Source organism: Pelodiscus sinensis, chromosome 4 (genome assembly GCF_052426305.1).
Source record: "Pelodiscus sinensis isolate ZL-2025 chromosome 4, ASM5242630v1, whole genome shotgun sequence".
NCBI lineage: Eukaryota > Metazoa > Chordata > Testudines > Trionychidae > Pelodiscus > Pelodiscus sinensis.
The window spans coordinates 125,818,755-125,837,157 of record NC_143055.1 but is presented as its reverse complement, the minus strand read 5'-3'; the positions used below and the strand labels follow the sequence as shown (position 1 = coordinate 125,837,157).

General features: G+C 42.4%; 1 protein-coding gene across 1 annotated transcript in view; it reads left to right on the top strand.

Moving 5' to 3' along the window:
- BMP3 (bone morphogenetic protein 3) overlaps positions 1–16,747 on the top strand; it is a 30,823-nt gene extending 14,076 nt beyond the window's left edge. The window contains exon 3 of the mRNA XM_075929471.2: positions 9,485–16,747. Within this exon, the coding sequence (XP_075785586.2) occupies positions 9,485–9,676 (192 nt within the window). The 3' untranslated portion in view covers positions 9,677–16,747. The remainder of the gene's footprint in view (positions 1–9,484) is intronic.
- Positions 16,748–18,403: the final 1,656 nt, after the last annotated feature.

The window sequence follows — 18,403 nt, the reverse complement described above, 5'->3', positions numbered from 1 at the left end:
ACCATCCAGTTGAATCAAGCATATTAAAGAACTGATCCTGCAAATGCTTATGACCAATTATTGTGATTACCTAATCACTAGTTAGTCCCAGTAGAAATCAATGAATGGGAATGGTCAGCACTGTGGTAGTAAAGGGTGAATGTATGGAGTCCTCCTCAAAGTAACCATAATTTGCTAAAGAAGAGCTGGATGCTCCATCTAATGCCATCCTGAGTTACCTACATAAGCACGAGGAACCTGATTCTGGAACCATTACTTCAGAGACACCCCTGCGGCTTTTAGACTATGCCCATGGGTAACGATTATTTTGGCGAGTTAAGAATTCTGTAACCTGACCCGGAAATGGAGGCATCACGTGGCTTCTTGAAATCAATAGGCCAAATTTATTTCTGGTGTAGCTCCATTAAAGGACCCCACATCTCCCAGCCTGCCAAGGCCACAAAGTGGGATGCAAGATGTAACAAACAGCTAGAATGGAGAGGGGAGGTGTACAAATTATCCCCACTGGAAACTAGTATAGATGTAGGGTTCACAGTTGTTAGCATAGCCTTATCTTCTTCATTTTCTATTTTTCATGTAACTAACTGTCAGCACTGAAAGCAAAATCATTTCAAACTAGTGCAGAGTTTGGAGATTAATTGGAAAGGTGTTCTTTTTCAATGAGAGTTAGAGGAGAGGTAGGGTAACAGCCAGGATTTTTTAGTCCAATATGGGACTGATCAGGGAGCCTTTATACAGGTGAGCAGTTTTGTTGATTTCAGGGAGGCTGCTCACCTGAATTAAGATTGCAGGATCTGACCCTAAAACTTTGAGGGCTGGCTCTAGTTTGGTACCTTTATCGAGCATTCAAAAGGAAAACAAAAGATTGCAGTAGTCTTTTAGGGCTTATCTAGACTATGCTAGAGGGTCGAAGAGGATATACAAATTCCACATAAACCTCATTTTTTGAGGAAGAGCGGCTTTTTGACAAGGGGGGGGGTGCCGAAAAAGCCATGTCTAAACTATTTACTAAGTCCTGCTGAATTTGCATATCCTCTTTCAACACTCTAGTGTAGTCTAGATAAGCCGATAGCCATGTTACGACAGGATGAACCTAACCAGTGTTGAACCAAAAAATTTGCCCAACCACAAGAAGACAAAATTGTCTATTAGCATTACTTTCCACTGAATACTGAACTCTTAGGGTATGTCTACACTACCACCCTAGTTCGAACTAGGGTGGTAATGTAGGCAACTGGAGTTGCAAATGAAGCCCGGGATTTGAATTTCCCAGGCTTCATTTGCATAAAGCCGGGCGCCGCCATTTTTAAATGTCCGCTAGTGCGGACTCCGTGCCGCGCGGCTACACGTGGCACGGACTAGGTAGTTTGGACTAGGCTTCCTAGTCCGAACTACCATTACTCCTCATTTCACGAGGAGTAACGGTAGTTCGGACTAGGAAGCCTAGTCCGAACTACCTAGTCTGTGCCGCGTGTAGCTGCGCGGCACGGAGTCCGCACTAGCGGACATTTAAAAATGGCGGCACCCGGCTTTATGCAAATGAAGCCTGGGAAATTCAAATCCCGGGCTTCATTTGCAACTCCAGTTGCCTACATTACCACCCTAGTTCGAACTAGGGTGGTAGTGTAGACATACCCTTAGAAGGTTAGTTAGAGCTAAATAACAGCACAGAACACTAAGAGCCAGGACTGGTGGCTGCAAACAAACTTTATAGGTCTGTGGGAAACTTCGCCACACCCATGATAAGAGGACATCCCAATAACTATAATTGTGCCGGACCATGGATATTGCTGGAACAGAGTGTGCTGGACTTGAGAGGTTCAACCTGTAGAGAGAACAGGTGGGTAAGACAACCTCTATAATTGGACCAACTTCTTTAGTTGTAAAAGACAGGCCTGCAGGAGAGCCCCTGGAGCTCAGAGGCTTGTCTTTTTCCCCAGAGGAGCAAGTCCCATAAATGATATTAACAAGAAGATTTTTTTCAGTGGTAGCAAAACATTGTACTGGGTCTTTTTGTCCTGTAGCTTCGCCTCTCCCTCTGTGATTGACAGCATCAATGCTCTATCACAGCTGCATGTCCACGTATGGGTCTGAAATAAGCCCTTAGCTCCAAAAGCAATTTCACCTGGACTTTTTCCATGTTCGCTTTAAGGGCAGTAAGTTATAGCAATGCTCTGGGCATTACTCTGGCTGAGGCTGAGTCAGCACTTCTAATTTCAACCTTGTTTATAAGGGTTTTAAAGGCGCCTGTAAAACTTTGCTCCAGGGATTGACCGTGGCCTAAGAGCAAATCATTCATTTATGGAGCGCTATTTGAAATAGGTCAGCGTGGCTAAACAAAACAGAAGTAAGTTTTAAATTATTTACCCCAGCTACTTCTTATACCTGAAAGCACTTTACATTTTAAATCAACTTGGGGATGTTGTGAGCCATATAGCATGGACAAACAGATGCGTATCTTGAAAGAAGTAAACAAACAATGAAAACCATTGTAAACTGCCAGTTATTCTCTATGAGGCTTCTCTAAAACCCACTGGAAATATGCTATGGACTTCCACGTGATTTGGATCATGCTATATAAAAACAATGCTATTTTTCTATCTGTAGAAAATAGATTTTTTTCCCCACTCATTTTTTCCCCAGTGGCATCATGATGGCCTTTGCTATGTAGCTGATAAGTGGCACATAATCAAAATAGTCCTGATCAAAATACAATTGAAGTTAATGGGAGTCTTTTCATTGACTTCAGTGGGGCTTTGGGTCAAACTTCACGTACATAAGAACTTGCATCTTTAACAAATAAGCTTTTGCAAAAATATACTTAAGTACACCCCAAGTGCACAGTGAGACTGTCAGAAGTACTCTTAGCCAGCTGCACTCCCACTGAAGTAAAGGGCTAGGCCCATGCTGAAAGCTTCTGAAAATTTCACCCACCGTTGCTGCTAAATACCTGTTAATATAACAAAGAAAGTAAGTTTCCTAGAAGGATCTGTGCTTTTTTTTAAAGGGAGTTCCAAAAGCAAAAGAAAAGTCCCTTTATCCAGAGAGACAAACAGCCCATAAAACGCTTCCCAAACTGTGGGCCTGAGTCCCACGGCCTTGCACCTTGTAAAGAAAAGCAAAAGCAAGCTCCCCATTCATATGTGATCCTTTTCCTGTCAGTTTGTGTAGTTTGTACTTTCTGCACTAGTGTAAATCACTACATTAGGTGCTAAACACTAGTGAATCAGGGATCGCTCACCATCTTTGAAACAGGATATAAAGCATGTCCATTCTGCACTAGGAGTGTTACTTGAGTCTGAAGGAGGGGAAGTGAAAGTTAATTGGTTCTAACAAAGATGCTATTTAATGTGTAGAGAAGTTAAAGGGAGGCACTGTGCTTACCTCAGACAGCAGAAAAGATTCCCCATCTTTTGCCAATTTCCCTGGCAAATCATAGTGGTTTCTTAAGAACCTCCTTCAAACATTTAGAGCCAAATTCATGCTGAGTGAGAGCAGGTGAGCATCCACTGAGGGCTGAGCTCAGTTACACTGGGTCTTAATTGGGTTTGAGAACTAAATGCATTTCACAGAAACATGCCTCACAGTTCCAACCGAGCTTGTGACCTCATTGTGATAGGCCCTATACAAACAAGTAAGAGAGAGCCCTTGCCTTGGAAAACTTGATGTCTACATGGATGAGATGGACAAAGGAAGAACTACTAAGCCCATTTAACTAATGGGTACATGAAACCTAGAGAGATTAAATGATTCATCCAAGATCGCAAAGGATGTCTGTGACAATCATGAACTAACCTTTATTTCTTGACTCCAAGACAGTGCCTTAACTGCAAGCCTCTCTAAACTTATTATAAAAGTCTTCTTACAAATGTAGGACTTGATCCTGCATTTCTGGAGCATGCAAAACTCCCGTGTTCGGGGGGGTACATACGGAATGTCGGATTGGATCCTTAACGTGAAAGAAAATTCGACTTTTGAATAATTATTTTCCATGCAAAGATGGAGAGTATCTAGGTTATTATGGACATAGGTGGCAGTGTCTTGCCTCTAGTTCCATGAAAGTCAGCAGCAAATTCCCACTGATCTGGAGGATCCAAACCATGCCGGTTGTGCACACATGCAATGTGAAATAGAATTTGCACCATGTAAACCAAAAGCCACTTTTGCTCTCTAATGAGAATGAAAATTCCACATGTGGCAAAGAGAAACAGGCAGATCTAAAGCCATTAAGCTGTGGAGCCTCGTGATCCACGCGCACGACAGGATATCCATCAGAGCTGTGCAATTTGCTAATTGACACCATAGCTAGCAAATAATACCAAAAATTCAGTTGGCCTACAGATCCACAGCAGTCCTGCTGTGAAGGGGAACTGAGCTCCCTGTAATCCAGCTGGTGATTAACCTGTTGGGTACTTAACAAAAGATGTGCCTTTTCCCCTTCCACCCAGCCCCCTCCAAATTCCAGGCCATACCCTCTCCCTGTTTCAGTCAGGTGGCTTGAGGGCTGTTGAACCCACATGTGTGAAACTTGCAGCATGCCACAGAGCATGCAGGCTAGATAGATCCTCTCCCTGGCTTGTAGGTGACATCATTCTCTCCACTCCTAATGCATCAATAATGAAATTCAACTGGGCAGCAAGTCTCTCAAGGATGTGTGCGGCTTAGCAGGTGCAGCCCTAGCCACAGCTGGACTCGTTCACAGAGCTGGCCACTTGGAGGCTGCTGGGTTTTTCCTTCACGCCACTCCCCCTCTAATAGAAAATCTCATGTGAGACCAGCCTGCTTCTCATTAGTAGGAACCAGACAGAGCGAGCTGCCTTGAGGCAACGATGATGTAACGCTCCCCATGCAGGGTATGTGTGTGCCCATTTAACTCTTCCCCTTCCGATTTTTAAAATGCTCAGCTGTGGGGTAACTCTGCTACTACTGAAGTTGACCGTTGACTTTTATTGGAGCAAAAGTGTCCCATACCTGAGCAGCTTTTGAAAAGCCCACCCTTAAAAGTCAGAGGCTGCGTATTCTCTGTGGGGTTGGGCGTAACACACAGGACATTTCAGATAGGTAAGAAATGAGTGTGATCAACCCAGTACCAAGTAATGTTGACACTTGCCGAGACCTTTTGCCAAGACGATGATCCACCACACCCAAAACTCCCACTGATGCCAATGAAAGTTCTTTACTCCGAGCACCTTTGCAATCAATCCTATAACCAGAAATATACTTGAATGTGTTCAATTTAGAGAGTTATTGAGACAAATGTATATCTTGGTCTTAAGTGTGCAGTCCCGGGTTAAAGTTTAAAACCCCACCCAAATTGAGTTAGGTCTACTGATTAACAGAACCCAACCTCAGCCAGTAAGGCCAGGCATTATACCATAAACCAATGACTCATGGCTCTCTTCCCCTTTATATGACATAATTATGGCTGGTAGTTTCAAACTTATCCAAAGGAAGCCAGTGGGGGAGGGGAGGGGAATGCAAAGTCTTGAAGAAACTAAATGGAACTATCATATAGCAACTTCATTAGAACCAATTAATTAACTTCTCCTCCTGCAAACTGTTGAGAATTATCCCAAGTGCAGAACCAACAGGACCGTAGGCCCCATTTCGGTGACCGTGAGCATCTGCGATGCTCCAAGGTAGCAGAGTTTGCGGTATCACAGGCTCTTTCTCTGAAGAGCTGTTCAGGGCTCCCAATAAGAAGGTGAGCCAAAGTTATGGAATCTGAACATCTGTTTTCAATTCCTATCAAACCATTAGACGCTGTAGCTATTTTATCAATAATAGGGTTTGTATTGATTTTTGGTGAGCACAACAGAGACCCTTGAACATGGAAAGCAATATACTCTTTTTGATTTTTGCGCACCATAGGGAGCACTGTGGCTAGAAAAAGGAAAGAATACAACCCTAACCATATCTGTCACCTGCTTTCTGACGTCACAGTTTATAAAAAAATATTAGGTTGTGGGAGCACTGAAGTTTTAAAAAGCTCTATAAAATGTCACAGAGGAAATCCTAGTCACTCTTAAAAAAAAGCTGTCTCAGTGCAGGATCTGTGAGTCTGGATAAATGCACATTTGAACATTCCCTTTTCAACCTTATTTGACTTAGTTGTAAAGAGGGTGCTCATTAGAATTCAGGGCTTTTTAGGCATTCTATGCCTTATTGCAATGGGACCCTGGAGGTCTGTTGTAGTTTTGTTCCATTTAAAATCATCATAATGTAGAGCTTATTGAAACTTACTGCAAGAAATTAAAAAGAGAATTTTACTAAACTCTTGTGTTTAAAAAAGGGAGGAAGGGAATCTCGCTACTGCTAGGTTCAGTGTGCTTCTAGTGGCTTCTGAGTCTCAGATCCTTAAAAATAGTTAGGTGCTTAGCTCCCATTGATTTCACTGAAAGCAAAGTGCCCCCTCAGTTCTAACGACGGGCGAGTCTACACAGCAGGGCTTAACTCAAATATAGCTACGTCAATTGTGTAGTTTGTTTCAAAATTGGGAGTGTCTATACAGCACATTTCGAAATAGAGCACTCTTCCTTTGACTTCCCTTACTCCTCGTACAATGAGGGTTACAGGAGTCAGCTTGACAACTCCAGCTTGATAACTTGACAGTATTTCAACATTATTTCAAAGTAACTGCCTGCTGTGTCGCTGTGGACTGTTATTTTGAAATAATGTTGCTGTGTAGACATACCTTATCTTAAAAGGGAGTTAAGATCACACAGGATGGGTCCCATGCATTGCGCAATCTCTGAGTGCTCTAATAGATTCTTCCATCTGGAGAAGAAGAAAAATTGTTTGGATTAAGTTAACCCAAACAACAATCACAAACAGTGGAAGGTTCCCAAATGGATCCTTTTGGATCTTTTGTCAGATGGCTCCTATCCCAGTTTATCTTGATTCATTATGGTTGGAATTTAAGGATCATCTGTCTCTAGCTGTGTTTACACTACAAAGAAAAGTTGGAAAAAGATATGCAAAGTGCAAACCGCAATTTGTGTATCTTTTTCCGCTTTTCTTTCTGAAGAGACTTTTCTGAAATTTGGTGCATCTACACAGCGTCAAATTTCGGAAAAACCTCCTCTTTTCGGCACATCCCTTCTTCTTTGTACGATGAGGTTTACAAGGATGGCGAAAGAACGCATGCACTTTTCTGAAATTTTTTTTGGAAAAGCATATGCATTCCTTGGATGTGACATAGCTTTTCTGGGATACCTCTGGTATCCCAGAAAAGCGCTTCAGTTTAGATGTAGCCTCTGAGATAAAGCCAAAGAATAGTGTTGGCATGTGTGTGCTTAAATGGAGGCAAGCTAGAGATCTCTGCACATCACATCACCAACATCACTACAAGTAGATATTCCTAACTACGTTATCGTATATAACATAATGATACTGACTCTCCAAACTATTCGGCTATCTCTACACTGGCAGCTTCTTGCACAAGAACTCTTTTGCGGAAGAGTTCTTCTGCAAAAACTGTTCCAGACAAGAGCGTCTACCCCGGCATGTGCTTTTGCTCAAAAGATGTGCTTTTGCGCAAAAGCATCTGTGCCAGTGTAGACACTCTCTTGCGCAAGAAAGATCCGATGGTCATTTTAACCATAGGGCTTTCTTGTGCAAGAAATTCATGTTGCCTGTCTACACTGACCTCTTGCGCAAGAACAGTTGTGCAAGAGGGCTTATTCCTGAGAGGGAGCATCATAGTTCTTGCGCAAGAAGCACTGATTTCATCTATTCGAACATCAGTGTTCCCATTCAAGAACTCCCCGCCAGTGTAGACAGGCAGCATGTTTTTGCACAAAAGCAACCGCTTTTGCACAAAATCATGCCAATGTAAATGTAGCCATGCTGTGCTTTTACCATGGAAATTCATTTGGGCCTGCAAATTGGGAAGTTATATGTCTAATCCTTGTGCCTGAATTTTGCGCAGACAAATTCTATCGTGTCAGAAAATTGCAGGCTCTCTGAATATTTGGCCCACCGAACCTTATCATAAATGTGCATGACATTTGACTAGGACTATTTTTAAGTCTGCGATTTCCAGGTTTTAGTTCTGAGATGAATAATTAATGAAGTTTTGAACAGCTTTCTGAAAGGGTAGTATCAACATAAAATCATATTATTGTTGGTTTTTGTTTATTATATTACTGTGTTTTCCTGTGTTACTACTGAGATAATGGGCAATGAAAGTATATTTAAAAGCTTGTTCTAAATGTGTTTACTCATCTTGAGCAATGAAGTTAACTAAGTCAGTTTTGTTTTCTAGTTATAATCATTGGCCCAAATTCTGCTTTCAGTTATAAAAATCTTAGTCCAGGCACTTTCAGATTTACACCAGTGCCTGAGAGCAGAATTTTGCCAAAGGCTATGTCTTCCCTCTTCCTCAAAAGCCTATTCAAATGAAGTTAAATTAGCATATTGCCACACTTCATTTGCATAATTAATTAGGAGCCGTTTTTGTGCAAGAGCCATTCTTCATTTTTTCTGGAAGAACGGCTCTTGGACAAGAGGGGGGTTTTGCGCAAAAAGGTGCTGTGTAGACGGCGCCTTTTTGCGCAAAAACCTCTTGCGTAAAAACGGCTCCTAATTAATTATGCAAATGAAGCACCATAATATGCTAATCTGTGCTTCATTTGCATAGGTTTTTGCAGAAGAGGAAGCTGTGTAGACATAGCCTTAGTGTAAATCAGTGTACTACTCATGGAATTCAGGTAGGTGCAATGATGGAGTAAATTACCAGTCAAGTGTACATTTATTAAATGTCAGAGTAGTGTGTATTGTATCTTGGATTTGGGGAACATGCAAAAAAGGTTAAACTTCCATGGTGAGGGAATGGATGATAATAAGAAAGAGATTATCATGGGGGTGTGGTGTCATATAGCATAACGCAATACCCACGCCACTTACTTTACACCTGCTTAGTTACTTTCCCTACCCCACATATCTTTCTCCTGTTCAATATATGACCCTTGTTTTGCACCCCAATTGGACTGCCACAAGATTTGCTGCTCTACTATTTATACCCACTTACCCTGCTTTTCAGAATAAGCTACAGCCAGGGTATAATTTACACCACCAATTCTATCAGTACCAAGTATCTTGGTCTGTATGTTTCTCATGCCACTATTGCCCCTATATGGAGTGTGTACCTTGATAAGGCAACTCCTGCAAGAAGTTAGGGCCACTTTCTTCAGAGTAGGAAAACTCTAGCTGAACTGTAGAGTAACAGTGACACCCAGCGGCCAGTAAAATTAATCCAAAGAGGGGTATTCCCTGCAGATAACCCAGGGCACATGACAATTGAGAACAGTCTTTTAAAGGAGGTACTCAGAATTGTTTCTGCTAGTTAGCCTTATTGGCTCACCACTCTTTATTCAAGGAGTTGTTCCAAATTATGAAGAAAACAGTTACCCTGTAAGCAATACAGTTTCATTTTCAACATACACATTAACATTGTCTTCTCTCCTTGTTCTTTCTTCTACAGGCCTTGAAGCCATCAAACCATGCCACCATTCAGAGCATCGTGAGAGCAGTTGGGGTCATCCCGGGTATACCTGAGCCTTGCTGTGTTCCTGACAAAATGTCTTCTCTCAGCATCCTGTTCTTTGATGAAAATAAGAATGTGGTGCTTAAGGTCTACCCCAACATGACAGTGGAGTCCTGTGCCTGCAGATAACATCCCTTTGCAATGTCTAAATTGAGCTCTTGCTTTTCCTTCACCCCAACCCCCACCAATGCATTTCATTCAAAGAGAGATTTATACACAAACCTGAATTAGAGAGGAGCTACTGAATGGAGAAGACTTCACTTACTCTTGAACCTGACTGAGAAATAAGCTTTGGCAACTGGGACTATTTCTATTGCAGTGTACAAACGAGAAGTGAAAGTTACAAAGGACTGTTCAAGATAGTTTTGAAACTGTCAGGAGGACAACACTGATTTATTTTTGTACCAGGCTTTGAAAATGGCAGAGACTGTTTGATTTTTGTCTCCATTCTTCTAATGACTAATGGGGAAAGAGAGATTACAAAATACATTATGTATTTGAAGCTATGCCTTGGGTTACTAAACAGCTCCGCAAGTGCTAAATAACCTGAACACAAATCTAACTTATCCTAAGAGACTTAGAAAATCCAACTTAACCATTTATTCCCTTGATATGACATGTCATTGACTTTTTATGTATATTCATTTTTGTTTAGCTTGTTCTTCATAATACTGCCCCTGAGACATTCCTTCCTTCAGCGTAGGTAATGTTAAGTCACAATTATGCTGCATGAGAAGTTCTAATATCACACAGAAGGGCTTTTCTCTCATGCCAGATACAGTGGGAAGCAACTGACCCCAAAGCCTAGCACAGTGATTTTCAACCTGTGGTCTTTGGACTATGCCTAAGAATTCTAAAAGAATTTGTACTGCCATTTGAAATTTTTAGGGGTCTGCCGATGAAAAATGTTGAAAAATCACTGGCCACCTAGCAAAATGCAAGTAGTATAGTCAACAACACAGTTGAGTGAATAATGAGCAAGTATTTTATCTGATGTCTGCAAGCAGTCTGTAAGCAACCCTAAAAGGTCTAAAAATGTTACATGAAATTTGGTGAATTCTTTATCTGTAATTTAATTCTTTATCTGTAATTAACTTCACTGATTCTTTGATGATCAGCCTTTAGTCTGGTAGTGTGTTTTGATTGCTTGCATAGGTCAGGTGGTATTGTTTCCATTCTTTTATTGGATACATGTTGCTTTTAGGATCCAGTCGCAAGTTCAAAATTTGCTCCGGGAGAGTTTTTCCTAATAAATACATAAAGTGTGGTATGTCCATGAACATTCCTTACTATAAATTCATTTGCTAGAACAACTAAAGAAAGCGAACCCTACGGACCATAAACACACTTAGAGAGCTTTCACGTTTTCTTGAAGGGAATATATTCATGGAAACATTTTTTAAGTATTTGCCTGACTCCACTTATGCACCATTTTGAGGCTTCTGAAGGAGATTCCTGTCTATCAAGACTGGAAAGAACAATCACTTAGTTAAATATTTAATTTGTTAAAATGCAATTCTTACTCCAACCCAACTTTTTTTTTAAACCCATCTCAGTTACTAACTGTGTGAAACAGCATCACTGATAATAAAATATTCACATTTCCTAACCACAGCTATTCTGGCAGCTGAGAGCTATATGGTTCCCACTGTATTCAAGTACCAACCAGCAGTTTTTGTGAGTAGACACCGACCTGCAGCTTCAGTGGAGCTCAAGGTTAGTTTGAAAATGATCGCTGATGATTTACTATTCAGTCATCAGTGCCATCATGTTTGCCAACTTGAAGTGTGTCTGAGGTATGGGAAGGCGCAGTATAGGATCCAGTTTTGTCACTGTTTTCCTAGGCAACGTTCCAGTTGAAATCTGTGGGAGTTTTGCTTAAAGAAAGGATTGCATATTAATGCCTGAGGGCCAGTTCGCTTAAGATGTGCCCTTTCATCCATTTCTCCAGAGGCCCTACAGTGGGTGATAGATAGACAGGAGAGACTCTCCTGTCGACTTCCCTTACTCCTCATGACTGCAAGGAGTTCTCGAGTCAACAGGGGCACCCTGGGCATTCGATTTAGTGGGTCTTTACTAGACCCACTAAATCAAACACCGGAAGATCAGCCTCCTCAGCATTGATACTCCATTTAGTATAGACATGGCCTCAACTTGCTATGGTCCCAAAGCTCAATCATTATTTGTATGAATTGGGACCAGATCTTCAGATAGTGTAAATTGATACCGCTCCAGTGAGTTTAACTGAGGTATGACAGTTTATACAAGGTGAGGATCTAGTCCCTAAAGTCTTAAAAGTGCAAGTGTTCTAAATCTTGCCTTACAGAGAGAATTCCAGAGAACTGTGAAAGAGAAATCAGGAGAAAGATATGCCCCTAGGACACAAACCAGGGATGTGCAACCCCTGTGTTCAATAAGCCAGGCATGTACGCATCTCTTAGTCTTTGAAGCACTTCCACGTGTGGCAGAAAACTTAATACTGAAATCGGGTGAGTCACATGACTGAACAATTGGAAAAATGCATGTCTTTCAGACCATGAAAGATCCTACCTTCACCCAGAAATTAGAAGATTCCTGAATTACTGCGGGTGGAAGAAAGGGTGTAAATGTGGAAGAGAGCCTGTGTCAGCATGAAAGGAAAGATTTTAAAGGACAGTTCAGAGCACCCAAGTGCCCATGTTCTGTGGGGATTACCTTGACCCTTTAATCATTTGGCATCCATTCAGACCACTGGCAGCTGACCATTGATAGCAGTGGACTCGGGACTGGCTCCTAGTGAATGTCAGCCCCTGCAGCAGTGAAAAGTAAAGTGTTTTTAAATAAGCTCCCTTGTAAAAAAAAAATCCATATTTTAGCCACAAAGTGCATCAGGGGTTGCCAAAACTATAAATCCTGACTAATTCTCGTCACTAATCATTAGAGAGACTGTCAGAAAGAAAACTGAATCTAGCTGAGTCAGGAATTCTGATACAGGTTGAACTTCTCTAGTTCAGAACGCTGTGGCCCGGCATGATTTTAGTTAGCTGGATGTCCACTTTTCATGGGGGTGGCCAAGTTTCCCACAGGCCCATAAAGTTTGTTCACAGCCACCAGTTCTGGTTTTCAGTGTTCTGGGCTGTTGTTTAGCTCTAATTTACACCTACATGTCTTCTAAGAGCCCAATAAGCAGTGGACGTGTTGGAAATGCTACTAGACAATACTCACTTCCCCTGGTCTGGAAAATTCTCTGGTTCAGAACCAGTCAGGACTAGAGAGGTTCAACCTGTATTTTTCTTTGGGTTTAAGTGCCAGCTAAAGGCAAAACAGTTTCTTTCCCATGTAACATTGTTAGTCAGTAGGGGCTCAACTCTTTCTTGAAATATGCAGCAGCACTTTCCATTGAACATAAGGGGAGCCTTTCACCTGGACATGGGGGGGGGGTGGAATTTGTCCTAAATTTGTCTGTAACCATTGTAATGTTTTTCCTTCTCCACGGCAGACAATTTGTGCAATACACTAGAGCAGGGATTATTTATGTACCAACCACCTTCCAAAAAGCCTGCGATTCTAATACTTCTCTGTCTGGGAATTGTTATGCAACCGTCTCAGCCAATGCATCTATTTTTATTTTTAAAAAAAGCATTTGTTGTTGTTATTCAGGCACTGGGACTAGTTTATGCTATTGACTTCATTGACCTGGAATGGAGAAAAATACTTTTCTCTGTCCAGCCAGAATTTTTTCACAGAAGTTTGGATGGGGAGGGAATGTTAGAAAATTCTCATGCTAGAGTTTATATGTGCTGTGTGTGTGGTTGAGAGAGAGAGAGCATGGATAACAGATTCATGGGTCCAAAGCCTGCCACAGTGTGAAAAGCTTCTCGTCCAGTGCTGCCTAAATTATGCCTGCCTCAAAGTGGTAGCAGTAGGCCAAGAAACTCAGACTTTCACTAACGATGCAAAAGAAGAACATAGACTTTGGCGGCAATGTAAGGATAAACCAGGAGCCCAAGGCAGGAAAGTATCATTGTATCAGACGAAAAGGAGGGTAGGGCACCACAGGATGAGTTAAACCGGGAGGAGGCTGTCTTACCCAGGAGAGCCACTGTAACGTAACACGAGTTAAGAGCACACCTTTTATCTGCAGAGAGGCCATGTCTGTCACAACCCATTAACTCAGTCACCTTGCACTGGCAGAGGCATGTAAGTGGGAGGCACAGTCTGGCTGTAGCTCATGTGTTTCACAGGCTGCCTGCGAGCTTACAACACTTTCATGCACGTCTCAGGATTCTGGCGCAGGGTTCTAGCAGTTCTGGGCCTCACAAACGGCAAACGCAGCAGAACAGAATTCCTAGTTGCCACAAAAGTGCCGAAGCTGACATTGGCTCAAACACATGCCTGGACCTTAACCAGCTCATATTCAGTGCAGCAAGGAGTTGTGCTTTGAACTTGGTTATTGAGCAATCCATTGCCATTCCTGTCAAAGTCTGTGTTAGGAAATGGCTTTGATTCTCAAAGGCGACATCTATGCACAAGCTGCTCTTCAAAGTGCCATTGGAGTCATGGTCCCGTTGGCTTCTTAAAAATATCACGTGTCAGTCTGTGCAGCACTGGTCAAATAATAGGCTTCCATTCACTATTAGTGTTACCGTTTGATGCCCTTTCTGGGATACTGGCAGTGTCCTGCCATTCTTATGTATGTGATGAGTCCCACTGCTTTGTAACAGACGTCCTATACACCACGACTTGCTGTCTGAGACTAATAGTGGCCATGTAACCGATTTCCCAGATGACAGTGGCAGGAAAATCTCAGCCTGGTGTGGTTGACACCCCAGTGACTCATTCATTGTTGTTAATGCTATAGGTTGCACCTCCCTAATCCAGCACTTTCTCGTCTGGTAACATGATGTTAGTTAACTGAATGTCGACTTAAGGGTGTGGCCAGGTTTCCCACGGTCCCATAAAGTTTGTTTACAGGCACCAGTCCTGGCTTTCAGTGTTCTGTGCTATTATGTCATAGAATCATAGAATACTAGAACTGGAAGGGACCTCGAGAGGTCATCGAGTCCAGTCCCCTGCCCTCATGGCAGGACCCAGTACTGTCTAGACCATCCCTGATAGACACTCATTTAACCTATTCTTAAATATTGCCAGAGGTGGAGATTCCACGACCGCCCCAGGCAATTTATTCTCGTGGTTAACCACCCTGAGAGGTAGGAACTTTTTCCTAATGTCCAACCTACACCTCCCTTGCTGCAGTTTAAGCCCATTGCTGCTTGTTCTATCCTCGGAGGCCAGGAAGAACAAGTTTTCTCCCTCCTCCTTGTGACAGCCTTTCAGATACCTGAAAACTGCTATCATGTCCCCCCTCCATCTTCTCTTTTCCACACTAAACAAGCCCGTCTCTCTGTTTTCTTTCATAGGTCATGTTCTCTAGACCTTTAATCATTCTTGTTGCTCTAATAATTTAGCTCTACTTCACTTCTAAATTGCTTCTAACAGCCCAGTGAGTGGTGGAAGTGTTGGTAATGTTGCTAGACAACATTGACCTGCTGTGGTTCGTGAATTCTCTGGTTCAACACCAGTCAGGTCCTGAAGGTGCTGGACTAGAGAGGTTCAGCCTGTAGTACTCGTTTCAGCAATCCAGTCTCCACCACTCTGAAGTTCGAATTCTGTTCTCAGTAACTCAGCGTTGCCTGGTGTAACTCAGTGCAGAATCCCGAGCTAATTGATTATAAGGGCCTGAAACTATAACCCATGATTTATTTTTTAAATGTTGTGACTTTGAAATCAAGGGTCACATTCAGTTGATGGTGGAAGTGGTGACAGCTTCATGGCGTAAGTTAGTCTAAGGGGTGCAAATCTATTTTGCCCTGATGCTCAACTTCCAAGGTTTAACACCACTGACTTCAAAGGTGTTAATCCCATTTGCAGTGGCCTAACTGAGATCAGAATCAGGCTGTAGGTTCAAAAATCAACCTGGCATTAGGAAGGACAAATAACCAACTCTGACACTTTCATACTGAAAGCTACGACTGTGCGCTAACCGATGCTGACATGCACACGCTGCAGTCACCCCCGGAAAGGCCTCTGTAGCTAACCAGGTACAAGTGACAGATGTTTTGTGCACAAAACTTTTCTCCTATCTGTACCCTTCAGTAACAGTTTGTAATAAAGCTACATCTTCTTACCCATTTATTAATCACGTGCGCAATTATTTCTGTGTATAACTATGTAGCAATATGGACTTCAAATAATTTTCCAAATAATATTAGTTTTCTATTTTATTCAGGCCTAGTGTTGTTTGGGGTAACCCCCCGGCCTACATTCTGGTAATTCTGCTAAGTGGGTCTGCCTTTCATTCACGAAACGGCACCCACACTATTGCATGGTTGCTGAACACGAGAACAACTTGAACTACCGCCCTATGTCCTCACTAGCACTGAGTACTGGCCTCACTCTGCTCTCAGACGTAAAGCTCCCATGTGGGAGCAGACAGTGGCTCTGGAACCACCCTCCACCCCTAACCTTCACCCTTAAATAGGGAACCTTAGAGGGAGCATAATACACAGTCTATGAGGCCTGTCCTGCAAATCTATAGGTGTATCTTTACTCACACAGGCGTAGCGCTCTCCTGTGTGAAGCGTCAACGCCTTTGCAGGCCTGAACATCTAAGTTACCAAGCCTCTGCCAAGAGTAAGTGCTGAGGGCCACCCAGACCCCATTCCCTGTACTGAGCTCAATACTGACTTGGGGCCACCTCCTTAAGTTCCTATCTATCTCTTGCGAGATGCTCACCAGTTTGCAGGGTCATTTTCTTGACCTCTCTTCTTATCCTGGCAAACAAACCAAACCTTTGTAAATGGTTTTAGTGTAGAAGTTAATGCGTGTACAGACAGCATCAGTGAATAAAAAAATACCAAAAAAGTTATTTGTATATGGAAACAAGAACTTTTACAGGTGCTTTTAATTTATTGTATGTTTATAGCCTTCTTGTGCTTTCCTAATTCCCACCTCTTGGTGCAGTTAATGCTAATCAGTTTTCACAATCGTTGCAAGAGGAAATTATAAGTCCTTGACAAGGGCATGTTGCAGTGACACTGTGAGGGGACACATTTTACTACTGCTGTATAAGCTTGCCTACTATGTATTCTTTCCTTTCAATAATGGGAATCTCTCACTGCAAACTATGAAAAAAATAAATAAAATCACTTTGAAATATCATTTTCTCCTTTTGTACTTGAGTCTTAGTATCTGCTCAGTGGTGCTTTATGCCTACAGCGCTTGTGAATTGTTGGCTGCATGTGTTGCATTCAGAAAATGAAGTAAATCATCGCTGTAGAGTGGGCCCCAAATGTTGAGTTAATGGTTAGTGGCTGCAGCAATTACCACCTTCATAGTGTGCAGTACCTGATCCACAGATCAGTCAAGTCAGGGAGACCGCTTCCACTTATTTCAATGGGATTTGCATTGGACCTGTAACTACGGTGGGCTGGCATACAGCAGTGCACCTGGTTGGTGATGTAGTCTCCAGTAGGTTTTGATTCCATCAGTGCAGAGGGCTGTTCTGCAATTATTTCCCCAATTTCTCTGTTCCTTTATGACACCTGGCTAACAATTCGAGGAGGACAGGCTGAGGGAAAAGAAGAGAAACTGTTGGGCTGTGTCTACACTGGCATGAATTTCCAGAAATGCTTAAAACGGAATACTATTCAGTTTTCAGTTTTTCCAGAAAAGGAGCGTCTACATTGGCAGGCTGCTTTTCCGGAAAAGCCCTTTTTCCAGAAAAACGTCTGTGGCCAATGTAGACGCGCTTTTCCGGAAAAGAGCCCCAATCGCCATTTTCGTGATCGGGGCTTTTTTCCGGAAAAGACTACTGGGCTGTCTACACTGGCCCTTTTCCGGAACAGTGCTCCGGAATAAGGACTTATGCCCGAGCGGGAGCAGAATAGTTTTTCTGGACTAGCGGCTGATTTTGTACAGTAGAGCATCGTTGCTTTTCTGGAAATTCAAGGCCCAGTGTAGACAGCTCGCAGCTTATTCCAGAAACGCGGATGATTTTCCGGAATAAGTGGCCCAGTGTAGACACAGCCTTGCATTATACAAACAAGAATATACATACTGGTTCTGAAGTCCCGAAGGCCGTGAAAGGCAGACTAGTTGAGAGTCTCTGGACAAAGGCAAAAGGAGGAGAGAAAAAACAGGAAGCTAGTGGCTCTGACTCTTTTCAGTCTACTGAATCCCTTTCAGGCATCTGATTTGTTTTGCATACTCCAAGTTTCACCTCACTTAAAACGTAATTGCTTACAAAAATCAGATAAAAAATACAAACGTGTCACAGCATAGATGCTCGCTCATTTTTACCATCTATAAAACAAATCTATTACTTACATTTCAGTGTATAGCAGAGTAGTGTAAGTAAGTTACTGTAGCCTGCTGCATAAAGCTAATATCTAAATGAGTTGCTGTCCCTTGTTGAGAACCACTGCCATAGACCACCAAGTCAGGTAGATGACCGTATGGCTTAAACAAGAATATCCAAACAAGACTTGGTAGTAACAGGTGGCTAACTATCCATATATCTGTTGAGAAAGTAGCTTGGCGAAACACAAAATGGCCGATAAGTTCTTGGAATGTATTGCAACCAACTTTTTTGAGAAAGTAGAGAAAGTAATGGTGGGGGGAGGGAGAAACATTTTAGATTTGCTTCTGACTGTGTCAAACAGTGTCCGCTTCAACAAATTCTTGTAGGTAAGATCCCAGGGGAAGAACATTTAAGGGCTGAAGGAATTTAGGAGGGCTGGTAGTTTCCTTAGTGAGGCAATCTTAAAGGCTCAAGAGCAAATTATCTCACTGTGAAGGAAAGAGAGGCAGAGTTAG